Source organism: Camponotus floridanus, unplaced genomic scaffold (genome assembly GCF_003227725.1).
Source record: "Camponotus floridanus strain SB8 unplaced genomic scaffold, Cflo_v7.5 scaffold8, whole genome shotgun sequence".
NCBI lineage: Eukaryota > Metazoa > Arthropoda > Insecta > Hymenoptera > Formicidae > Camponotus > Camponotus floridanus.
This window is the reverse complement of record NW_020229849.1, coordinates 1,712,920-1,725,558: the sequence shown is the minus strand read 5'-3', so window position 1 is coordinate 1,725,558 and position 12,639 is coordinate 1,712,920. Positions and strand designations below refer to the sequence as shown.

Genomic DNA, 12,639 nt, shown 5'->3' with positions numbered 1-12,639 from the left:
TAAAGCAGACCAAGTAGAATGATTTAAATAACATTTTACGTTTCCAATGTAATGACAGCCAACATTGTGCAATCTGCAGATGAATGGCGTCTAACAAAAACAATTAGAAAGTCAGTGACATCTCAATAAAGAATACCACTTGATGGTGAAGGGTTGCGCGTTTCAAACGCCAGACATTCTAGCTAGGTCTTTGCACTTGACCACTTCCTGGTTGCCAGAACGACACCTTGTCTCGATCGGTCAGGTCTCCCACTATTTAATTATTCTTGACACTCCTGTCTATTGAGTGAAACAAATAGTCCGGAGCTCTCGAAGAATATATTTTTAACACAAATTTTTACTTGGCATGTTTATTTTAAGATTATTATAAAGTGTTAATCTTTTTAACTAAATTATCTCTTTCTTATAAAAAGCTTATTCATTTCACGGTAAATGATGTTAAAATATTTTAATTAAAATATTAATTTAATTTTAATTGAAATATTTGGTAGTTAAAATACATTTGCTTCGCAAAAAATTGTTTAAAAAAAAGATAGAAAATAATCCTACGAACGAAACGAATTTTACAGTTGAATGATAAATACTTGTCGACAAAAGTGGACGATAAAAATGAATTCACGAGAATATATGTTGTAATTTGACTCGTGCGATTAAAGATATTACAAATAAAGGGGACCATAGAGTAAAAAGAGAGGGAGAAAAAGGAAGAGAGGCTATTAAAGGCTATGTAAATTGCGAAACGAGATCATGGTCGGTTCACCCGATGTCAAGTGGAAGTAGTGCTAATTAAAGAGACAAGGGTTCTTCCAATCACGAGAATATAATTTCGCTAGAGCAGACTAGACAAAGTCGCTTTAATCTAATTCAGTCAGCTCGCGAACGAATGGCGAATGGGAGTTTTCAGATCCAGTGGCACGCTTTTCTTCGGCCGTGGCCACGCTGTACGTCGCCATTCGATCACCGACCGAAATAGCATTGGCATTGTTCCGTTTCTCTCCAGAAGAACCGGGCGCAGACAAGGAGGTCGACTAATTTCGATCCCTTCGCCTCCGTCGTTGACAGGATTCGTTGTCGCACGTGGTCTTTCTACATCGAAATTACTACACTCGGTGGCTTTCTCTCTTTCTCTCTCTTTCTCGATGGTCCGAATGCTCGACATTATTTTTACGATTCATCGATTAGCCATTATTCACAAACGACATGTAGGAAGGACCAAGCTGTAAGTTCGCTCTTGACTTTTATGGATAGAGTCAAGGTCCTTCTTCCAAACAGTCCATTATTGCTTTTCAATCAGATATATAATTCTATCCTACGTTTCAATGATTCGTTAAAAAATCATTTATAGTGTTAAATTTAAATCGTTTAAATATTTTCCTTGCATTTGTTTTTTCTTACGCTATATTTTTTAAATTCACTCTCTCTTTAGAATCTCTATAAATTTCTCTCTATATCTCAAGTTGAAGATATGAAAAAATATACGGTTTGCATTTATTTATGCGTACGAGGAAAATTATTTATTATCTAAGTTTCACTTAAACTGCTTAGAAATGGATGAGCTTTTTTACATTGTAGATGTCATTCGAGCGAAGAAATTTATCATTTGGAATTAATTATGATCACGATTGAACGTGCAACTTTAATATATCGAATAATCAGACGAATAAATCCGAGATGCGAGACTTCGCAAGACGTAGCATCGATTTATTTTGGTTTGCATCCCGATACGCTGTCGACATATACGTTTATTTTCGGCGCCAGTCGGGGAAGTGGTTCGGACCGGCGGATTGCGCAGCCGATGCTCACCCACTCGTGACGGCATGTTTCGCGATTCTTTAGCCCGCGATTCCGACGCGTGTCTTCGTGGAATTCTAATAGGGCATATTGCATCTCTAAAAAAATAAAATAACAATAAGATCACTAAGTATTTAAAATAAAATCGCGTTAAATGAATTTAAGATTATCGTAATCTATAATCGATCCTTTTCTATTTGAACGATTTATTAGATATTAACGTCTGATGATATTTTTCTATCAAATAATTTCCCACAATTTCTTCTAATTTATTGCAAAAATCTAATTCTTAATAGTTATATTTTTTAGACGTGCGTATTTGCAATTTTCTGAATTTATTTAAAAAAAATAATTAAGATAAATATTAGTAGAAATGATTCATATTGAAGATTTATTATATCTCAGCATATTTACTTAAGAAAATAGTTTGCGATATTTTATCTCGAAAATTCTTGATGACATTCATAGATAACAGTAATTTTTGATACCGAGAAATGATTCATATTTTACACAAGTCAATATTGCATGATGAAAATGGATCTTTTATTTGATTTTTGAGTTTATGTCGATGCAATTAAACCTCTGATATGCAATAAATTATCAATGCGATGCAAGCAAAGCTATTTTCAAGTTTTCATCAAAAGCTTATCCTATTTAATCTACATTAAAATAATTCGTTGTAAAATACATTGTACTCTCTCTTCATTTACATTTTCGATGAATATTATTGATTGTGAATATCAATATAACTTTATTATATTATTAGAGGAACAAATTTAATTTTATAATTTTGTTTCATTAATAGCATTCTCACTGTTGAATTTGAAGGACTTTTATAAATGCTTGGAAAGGAATTGTCTATATTTGCCATCTGTAAAATGTCCGCACGTGTTCGACTTGTGCAACCCCATCAACGAGATAACGCGTGTCCATTTAGCACTCGTTGTATCTTCATTTTTTGTCATCGCTATCTAATTCCTCCACCTATGACGTAACGCGAGGAAACAGCCGCGAGGGAGGCGTCATCGCTGTCATTGAAATTCGAATTCCGCAGCTCGTTCAGCATCGCATTACACGCAAACGTGGATCATCGGGATTCGATAAACTCGCCCCGGCCTCCGCTGCTCCGATATCTTCTTGTTGGAGGCGCGCCAGAACGATGTACCGCGCGCAAAATACGCGTATCAGGGATCCTGACGTTGATTCGCGAAGCTGAGGTAACCGAACTGAGGTAACCGAAATAAAATCTATCGAATGTGACGCCAGAAATTCTCGGGTAATCGCGGCCGATCGCGCGGCGATCATCATGTATGTGGAACAGGCGGAATATTTGGGGAATCAAATGCGGAGTTAATTTAGTATTGCAACGCGAATCATTCTTGACCCTGTTAGTAGTCGCGCAAAATGTGGCTCCCATTATTATTTGAAGATCACACGCACATATGTATATACAATGTTCTTGGGAGCTGTATAATAAATTTAGAATTCTTTGCATTGGATATGTGTGTTTTAAAAAATTAGAATTTTTGTACCTTATTTTATTTTTTTATTCGATTATATAATACGTGCATTCTTGTGAAAGAAATTTTGCAACAGTTAGAAACAAATATTATTTATTACATGGAATGAGAGTAGAGAAATATTATTCATGCGGCTGTCACGAGTTTGAATGAGATATTGTAGAATTAATTCTATTTTACGCCATTAATATTATGATCGGACAACCATCTTTAGTGTTTATAATATATAAAGTTAGCATTATAAGCGTCTATTTCGCTAAAGTTTTAATTTATAATTATATATATGTATGTACAGGGTGTTTCTTAATAAGCGCGAAAAATTTTACAAGATGATTCTGTGTCGAAAATTAAAGGAGTTTTTCAGAAATAGATTTTTTAGAAATATATACTCCTACATCCCTTCTTGTGGAGTTACACTCCTCCAAAAATGGGGATAAAAATTAGGTTTTTATTTTTTCTCAAATCTGGAACAAGTTAAAGAAATGAAATTAGGCGGATATTTTCTACTAGTAAAAAGGTTATTTATTAATATTTTCTTCAGTCTTCCGTATTATTATAAGGGGAAACTGAAGCAACCCCTATTCAATTTTTTATTAGAACTTTTTAATGAGCCGAAATATGATCATCTAAATATATGTATTAAAAAGTTTGATTTATTTAGAAACTTTTTTATTTGTTTTACTTTTTCATAAAATCAGTAATTTTCAAGAAAAAAATAAAATATATTATCGTGCAAAGCACGATGCTAAATAGCATAGGTTTCGAATTACGAGAAGTTAAATTTTAAAATAGAAATAAAACTAGAGTAAAATGTTGGAAAAATTGGAACAGAAACAAAATTATAATAAAAACCTGAAAATCTAATTTTCATCCCCATTTTTGGAGAAGTGTCACTCTTCTAAAAATGGGGAGGGATGTAGAAATATATATTTATATAAAAAAACTCTTCTTAATTTTCGACAAAGAATCATCTCCTACAATTTTTCGCACTTATTAAGAAATATTTTTCCCTCAAGTACTTTTTGAGTTATAAGGCTTGAAATCATTTCTTTATCATTTCAATTTTAAATAAACCGTAAATATCTTGTAAAATATTCATTTTTCGATTATCTTACCTCAATACTTTTATGTACAAAATAATGAGAGGAATTAATTGGTGTAAAGAAAACACATAATTGTTTCGAAGAAAAAATATGTAATTTCTAATTAACAATAACATATTTTTTCTTAAAAATAACTATGTGTTTTCTTTATCCCAATTACTTTACATCAATTGATTCCTCTCATTATGTTGTACATAAAAATATTGAGATAAGATAATCAAAAAATGAATATTTTACTGTTCATGTAAAATTAAGAAATAATTTCAAGCCTTATAACTCAAAAAATACTTGAGAGAAAAATATTTTATTATAGTGTTGTGGAGAGCTCTTGAAATAAGCTATAAGAATATGCAATAAAAAATAGGAAGTTCTATTTAAAAAATTAAGTTGAAATCTCCTTAATGCCTTCATCTATAAAAATATCGTTTGTATCATACAATGTCCCCCTCTGTGTCAAACATCTTTTGGTATAAAAATTTTCATAGCTCTTCAACTTTAGCTAAATCTCACATCGGTCACTTTATATGAATCTCTGTATATAGTTAGAAACTAAAACTTTAGCGAAATAGACTACCAGACAATTGCTCTCGAATTCGTCAACCATCGCGATTAATTGCCAAATTACAACAAATATTTGAAGCTTAAAAAATTTGAGAAATAATTAAAAACGATCACACTGGCAAATTTTTTATTAAAGTGAATCACGACGTTTCGACCATGGTTTTGGTCCTTTTCGAGTGAAAATAATTTAGTTAACTATTCTATCGTGAGAAATAAGGAAATCACTTCGTCAAGATTATCATGTCAATCGTCTCCATCAACACACAGAGAAAGACCGTCTTTCTCTGTTGACATGATAATCTTGACGAAGTGATTTCCTTATTTCTCACGATAGAATAGTTAACTAAATTATTTTCACTCGAAAAGGACGAAAACCATGATCGAAACGTCGTGATTCACTTTAATAAAAAATTTGCCAGTGCGGTCGTTTTTAATTACTTCTTTTATTTTATTTACTGACGACCTTCGAGATTAATGTTATTAACAAAATTTGCTTACTCCTCAAATATATCAGATCTACGCTTCTGGCAGCCACGTGAGATCGGCGTCATCACATGGTCCAAATATTCGACTCGTTTTAACGAACGCAGAGTCGCATTCGATGCGCTTGCATTAAAACATCGACACGAGCTTGCTTTTCTGGCGAGGCTCCCTCGCGAATTAACTCGCGTTATTGATCGCATACAATCGATCGCTCGCTAGTATGACCGGTGACGGTATTCTGGTTCCGCGCGGTGCGGCAGCTTCTGCTCGCGACATCGTTAATTACCGTTCGCGCTGATCCATCGCCTAGACATTAAGGACAGGAACTCAGGTCCAGGGACATTCGGGCTAACTTTAGCCTTTTAGCCGGGTCCCGCGCATCGTGTACCGACGTCTCGCGACGTCGAAGCATAACGAGCCGACGTCTACCAGCCTGGCCAGCCGCTTTTGCCCGCGGAAAATAAAACAGTGCTCCGGCCGCCATCCGGCCGCATGGATAAGCCGATAATCGCGTGATCGAATGCGTGATCTTCGCGTTCCGATAGCTATCATCGACGCTCAATCATTCGATATCGAAAACCGAGAGGGAGAGAGAGAGAGAGAGAAAAGGAGGGAAGGAGAGAAGGAGAGAAAGAGAGGAAGAGAGACGCTACATCGACGCGTGAAGAGAACGTTTACTACGTCTAAGTGGTGGAATAGAGTGACGCGTGGGTGGCCCCGCCCCCTCTCAGGATCGCGTAATCGTCTGTCTTCCCCGGTGACGTCACCGACACCAAGAATTATTGCCGTGCTTATGAGAAGCCGGTGCTGTTAAAGCCACGAAATTGCCTCGCGAATGGTCGATGCTTTCAGGAAAGAGTACTGGAATGATGAACTGACCGATTCCTGAAAAGATGCAAGGAAGTATCCAGGAGAGAGTTACTTGAGGCGAAACTCCTCGCGAATCGCATCTTTCTCTTTCTAGTTGTACGCGACCGAATGCGCAAGGAAGCTTACGTTTCTCGAATTCGTCTAATATTCCCTTGAGAAAATTCCATCGACATCGATCACGACAACTCTTGGGAATCCTGGACAAAATAGAAGACAAGTGTTGCAACCGGGATTTCGCATTCGCGAATGTCATCTGCCAAATTATTCTGCATTCAGCGAAACACAGAGCTAATCTTGTGCGTTACAAATTGCGACTATCTCCGAGAGAAAAACTCTACAAAAGTAATCGATGACGACACGCGTCGCCGAATTGTTCGGTGTAGATCGTGATAAATTAAAAAAGAAATGTAAAAATATAAAGATTCCTAAAATTTCTGTTAAATCAAGTCGCTCTCTTTCCCTCTGTACGTGAGATTGTTCATTAGAAATTATCGAGATGAAAAGAAGTTAAAGAATCATCGATCGAATAATAGAAATCTTTCCAATCGCAAATTTGTCTGAAGACAGTTTCTTAAGGATCTTCTCTGATGTTGTGAATTTGAGTTGGTAAAATTAGCGATATTACTTGATGAAAAGTGAAGAATTAGATCATCATTTGAAATGCTGCCAGAGCGTAATTATTTATAGCTAATTGAAAGTACGAAAGCAGCAATTTGGATCATGCAATGAGACACTGGATTAGATATATCAATATATAACGGAAACATTTATAACCGATAAACAATATAAACAAAATTATAATCCTGCCGAATGATACGATTCTTTAAAAAAATCTATCTTAAACTGAACCTTACTTTCAGTCTACGATAATTTCTTGACAATGAATCTCCGGTATAAGTGAGCTGAATTTCTAAGATCATCTAAATCATTTTCAATCATTAATTACCTCAATCGAAGATGGGCTTATTGTTATCGGTGCTGGTCGGCTGCGTCGGCGTTTTAGAGCTCCTGGCATGTCTGCGACACGCGTCCGATGGCGTAGTGATCAGCATTAATCCGCCAACACCGTGCCTTTCATATCACGAGCCAACGAACAACGACGTTCCGAGCATCCACGATTCCTTCTGCAGCTACAGCCACTCGACCGAGGTGCGGTTTCCTCGCAGCGCCAAACACAAGCTCGAGAATTTGCACGAGTACAGTCTGAGAGTGCGAAGCGAACTTCGTTCCTTGGACAAAAACTTCGACGGCCGAAGCACGCTCTCGGAGTGTAGCACCAGGTATTTGCTCGGTGGCTCGAGACCGGACTCGAGACTCAGCCCAGACTTAAGTTATCTCATTCAAGAGAACGACGAGAACGCGTGGACTGTCCACGTCGATCGACCTGAATATAACGATGACGATTATATCGAGACGAAGAGATCGTTAGAGGAGATCAATGCGGAGATCAGAGAAAGTCTGAAGCAAGTCGCGCAATCATTGACCCCGCCGGACCCGGAAAAGTATGTCAGAATACCGACGCCGATCCCGTTCACCCAGGATGGGAAGGAGGCGTCCGCCTCCTCGAGCGAGGTGGACACGTCCTTCGAGCGGGACTCGGGCAACGAAGCGCCCACCATGAGATCCTTCGACGGTCTGCCGATGATCAAAAAGTACAAGGATTCTCAATCGGCTTCGTCGGTCGACGAATCCGATCACGAGGAGAGGAAGGTCAGGCGAAGAACTCCGCGGAAATCTCCCTCGAGATCTCCGGATCTTTCAAGCAGGAGCGCCGACGTTTTCAAGAAAACGCAAAACCTCTCCAACGATCTTCCGAAAATCGACTCAGCTGCCGGCCCGGAGGAGAAGAGTTTTGTTAGCCAGAAGAAACCCAAGTCTGGCAAATCCTCGACAACGATTCTGAGAAAACCGACGAGACTGAAGTCCAGAAATGCGGAAATTAGCAAGTCGGCGGAAAATTTAAGCGCGAAGAAATCGAAGAAAAGTCGCGACCCGGAACGCCGCAAGTCTGATATATCCGTGCAAACGGTACGCGACTTGTTGAGGGACATGTCAACGAATACGTCACCGACCAACAGTCCACAGTTGTCGAGATCGGAGAGCAAGAAGAGCGTTTCGGTAGAAGTGCAGACCACGTTCGAGGACATTCTGTTGGAGGATGAGATCCTGGGAGAATTGGAGAACAACGTTGTCGGGCTCTCCGAAAGCAGAAGAGACCTATCTTTTCGTGGCAGCTCCGCCAGAAAATCCTTCAAGAGCAAAAGGTTTCGGTCTAGCTCGAGAGATCAGTCGGATGATCAGGATAGACAGGCTTACGCGGCGACCAACGCTGTCGCTTCTGTGGAGAGATCGCGAAAGAACAAGACGAAGACGTTGAGAGTGTCCAGCTTCGAAGATGCCGGCGAGGAGGACTACGACAGAATCAGAAACGTTATTTTGGATTCGTCGAAAGAATCAAATGGCTGGCGCGAGAGGAGGAGGGAGGACTCGAGATCAATGTCATCGTTCGAAGAAGACGATGACGAGTTTAAGGACGCAGAGGATGTGAGTTCCGGAAGGCCACCTATACAGTACACGATACCCGACACCGATCAGAATAAAGCATTCTGGGTAATAAGCTTGATAATGGAAGCATGCACTTCATAAATGCACAAATCTCATTGTCAGTTTGAAATTAAATTATAAATATTTTTATACCTGTTTAAACCTATTAAATTTAAATTTGTATACCTTTAATTTTTAAACCTATTTAAATTCCAAACTTTTATACCCGTTTGAACCTAAGTCAGGTATAAATTTTTATACCTGTTTAAACTAATCCCCTTAAATTTTAATGATATCAAAGACAACTAATTCAAATTCTCAATCCATGGTACAAAATGGATAAATTTCCCAGAGTGTTGAACTTATGCATAAACAAAATAAGTTAATATGTAATTCAAAAGATTATAATTTATTAATTATAATAATATTGAGGGAAATGTACATATTATTTTATTGATGTATCGATGTATATAGAAATTATATTTTATATTATTATTTTATATTAATATCCTTTTACATGTCAAAACTTTTTTCTTAAAAGAGAAAAGAAGGTTTAGAAAATTAAATAATAATTTTCTCATATATAATCCAGAATATATATTAAATTTACAAATTTATTTACACAAGGAAATATCAAATCTCATGTAATATAATAAGAAATTTAAATTTTTCGATTTAAGAACTATAATGCTAGATAATTATTTAAAAAGAATTCAATTTTTTCATTCCGCTTATTTATTGTATCTTCCAAAAATAAATCAACTGGATTCGTGTAATTATGAAATATGCAGCTTCTATTACCACCCATATTGCGAGACAGAATATAATGGTCCTCCTTACAGTTCGAAGTTGATCATGAAACGCAATAACAACGTACAAGGAAATCTTTTACAACACTTTGGCGAATACACAAATATAAGAATCGTTTACAATGTTTTTCTCCTTTTCACCGATACTCTTTCAGATAAATCAAGACAAGGAGAGGGATTGTAGATGATTCGTGAGCAATTAAATTATCTTCTGGCAGTCGCTCAAAAATGTAATATATTTAGGTGACCGGTCACCATAATTTCATTTGATGTAGTAGATTTAGCTTTTTATTATACTCCTTTCGAATGTTCGGCAATTTAATACTTATCATAAAATTTCGAAAACTTTTCACAATTAAAATCTTGATTCTTCCTCTTCATTCTTCTTTTTAAATTTTAATTTCTCTGTTAAATCTTATCATATCTCAAGGAATCAAGTTTTATTATGTAAAAACGCATGAGAAATTTATATAAATGATGTTCACAATTTTATGTAGATATTTAAATAATTTTCTCTCGAGAAAATGATAAAATATATTCTTTTATCAAATTCTTTTATCAATCAAATATACTAAATATATAAAATAAAAACAAAGTAACTGCTTAAAAAATGATTAACACAGGCGTTTGAACGAGAGAGGAAAAAGTGAGAAAGAAAGAAAAAGTTAACGATGTTAGAATTTCTGTGCAGAAATTCTTGGAATATTTTATTTGTCTATTTATCGAATTAAAGTTGTTTGCAATCAACGAAAAGAGCCATAAGCTATAAAAAAATCCAGAATTTTTTCTCCTGTCATAATCGATCGCTTGCGTAACTATTATGGTTTCTTCATCGTAATCTACACGAATTGAATTAAAAAATGGGATTTTATACTTACAGTTAGAGCAATTTACAATTTATCCAAGAAATCGCGCATTTATAGCTATGCGAGTAGGCTTCATGACGAATGGAGTCTTTTAATATCCAGTGTATTTGAAGCTTTGGCAACTAAAAATAATCGCCGTTGATCGTTGGATTTCTTTATTTCTTGAGGTCCAATGTGTCAATAAACGTTTTTTAACAAGGCGCATTGAATAAACCGGGCGAGTCAATTTGCTAGCTTTATTTTTCGTATTACCATGAGGAAAAAGTCTCGCTATGTTCAACCGTTGTGTGGACGCTACTTCCGATCTTTCGTAATACTTGTTCCCAAAATATTTCGAATATTTGGCCACGCAAGTGAGCATTCGTTGCTAAAGGATCCCGCACGCTTCTCTATCGTTTCTCGTCCACGAAGATATTCGTTCACTTTCGTGAAATTAGTAGCCAAGTATTGACACTACAATAAAGCACAAATATAAGAAAATCTAGCATATTGAAAACATTATTAAAAATATATTATCATACAAATAAACTATTGAACACAATTGTAAAGTTATAAATATCTTAATTGTTTTAAATCGTATAAATACAATAGTTATTTTAAAAGTTATTTTAAATACTTAAGACACTTAAAAAAAAATCTTGCTTGTTAGTGATTAAAATTTTCTGAAAGAAAAGCCAAATAAATAATCAATTATTTGAACAATAAAAAATTATCAAATTACTCTTGGTAAGCTTGCATCTTTCAGTAGGCTGAGCGATATTAATAATGAATATAAATATTCATCGAAATTGAAAGTTGTAGAGATATTTACAATATAATAACAACGATATCCAAGGAGTTTCACAAAAGCAGTTGGCATTAAAGTTAATTAATGCCATCCATCTTACTTTGTAATAATTTTTCAAGCATACAGGAGGGTCGATTTTGCATTTCGGGATGAAATTTGCTTTCACATCGGGGTAGAGCGCCGTAACAAAACGCACTTGATATTTGCACGAAGCTCTCAGCGGTGCCACGACGTTTATTGGTGCCGTGTGCCTCTCGCGTGGGGTCTCCCAAAATATCAATCTCATACCCGTCTGCAAATAATATACGTATACATCGCACGCACGTATCCAACACGACATTTACACGACGATGAAATTCGTTGTCGGCGCCGCGAATCATCGGTGATGCCGCCTTCTTTTTCAAACGAAACGCCGCCTGAATATTTTTAATTCTCCCATCAGGCCCCCGTAATATTATATTACCGATTGGTTGCATCCTCTATAATAGTACTCTACTTCCTGTGGCATTTCAATTATTTATTAAGCCGTTATTTTGTGCTGAAACATCGTTTGTATAATATTAATAATTCTGTATAACTAATTTTTTATTGTGAGTATTACAAAGTAAAATCACATTGAATTTATATTGCAGCTTTATTTATTTTAAATAATATTTTTTTAGTATAAAAAAAATGATAGAAGCATCGACAAATATTGTTAATACAACACAAAGCATCCCATCATTAATCTACATTTTCAGACTTCTAAATTGTGAAGCAAAATAGATAATTGTAATTATTTAAAATCTCCCAAATAATATCAAAATATTGAAGCATTATCACAATTTTAATTAGTCTTATGCATTAAGGCAATACAATTTTTTTAGAAACATTAAAGTTCTTTCTTTTCTTTTAATCTTCAATTTTTAATGATCTAAAACCAAAAGTGAATTGAAATTTTTTTGTAATAAAAAAATATATATCTTTGCATTTGTACATTATTTTACATTGTTATATATATCCATGCGTATGTGTGTATGTATATAAGAATATGTTATGAAAAATAATACATTGCATAAGAATGCAAAGAGGAAATTTATTACAAGATTTTTTCGCGTCACTCGCAACTTTTGAATTTTAAATTAAAAAATATTAAAAATTAAAAAATAAAAATATGTATATCTCGAACCTTGCACATCCTTCTTATTTTCGCCAATCGATTTTAACATTCTCACAAATTAGTTTACATTCTGAAATTACATGAATTAATGTGCACACAAGTTTCCTCCCCTATGCGTGGGTAGATGGAAGATATTGGTGATGTGT

At 35.4% G+C, this 12,639-nt stretch overlaps 1 protein-coding gene and 2 long non-coding RNA genes across 10 annotated transcripts in view; 1 reads left to right on the top strand and 2 right to left on the bottom strand.

The window, feature by feature from the left end:
- Positions 1-7,451, bottom strand: part of LOC112639646 — a 44,008-nt gene extending 36,557 nt beyond the window's left edge. Inside the window, exon 1 of the long non-coding RNA XR_003123604.1 lies at positions 7,275-7,451. This is a non-coding gene — a long non-coding RNA (uncharacterized LOC112639646). The remainder of the gene's footprint in view (positions 1-7,274) is intronic.
- Positions 1-12,639, top strand: part of LOC105258193 (four and a half LIM domains protein 2) — a 126,059-nt gene that overhangs the window by 91,467 nt on the left and 21,953 nt on the right. Inside the window, exon 1 of one of the 7 annotated variants that reach the window (XM_025414337.1) lies at positions 7,156-8,938. The exons of 5 other annotated variants lie outside the window; for them this stretch is intronic. In XM_025414337.1, the coding sequence (XP_025270122.1) occupies positions 7,286-8,938 (1,653 nt within the window). In that variant the 5' untranslated portion in view covers positions 7,156-7,285. Of the gene's footprint in view, positions 1-7,155; positions 8,939-12,639 lie in introns of those variants that run through there. One more of the 7 variants, XM_011269308.3, reaches the window with a different exon arrangement.
- LOC105258191 lies at positions 9,585-11,879 on the bottom strand. Of its 2 annotated transcripts, none has more exons than XR_002192874.1 (3): positions 11,435-11,879; positions 10,560-11,000; positions 9,585-9,707 (listed from the first exon to the last, which is right to left on the bottom strand). It is a non-coding gene; the product is annotated as an uncharacterized LOC105258191 (long non-coding RNA). The 2 variants fall into 2 exon arrangements; XR_002192873.2 differs by lacking the exon at positions 9,585-9,707 and adding an exon at positions 10,332-10,444.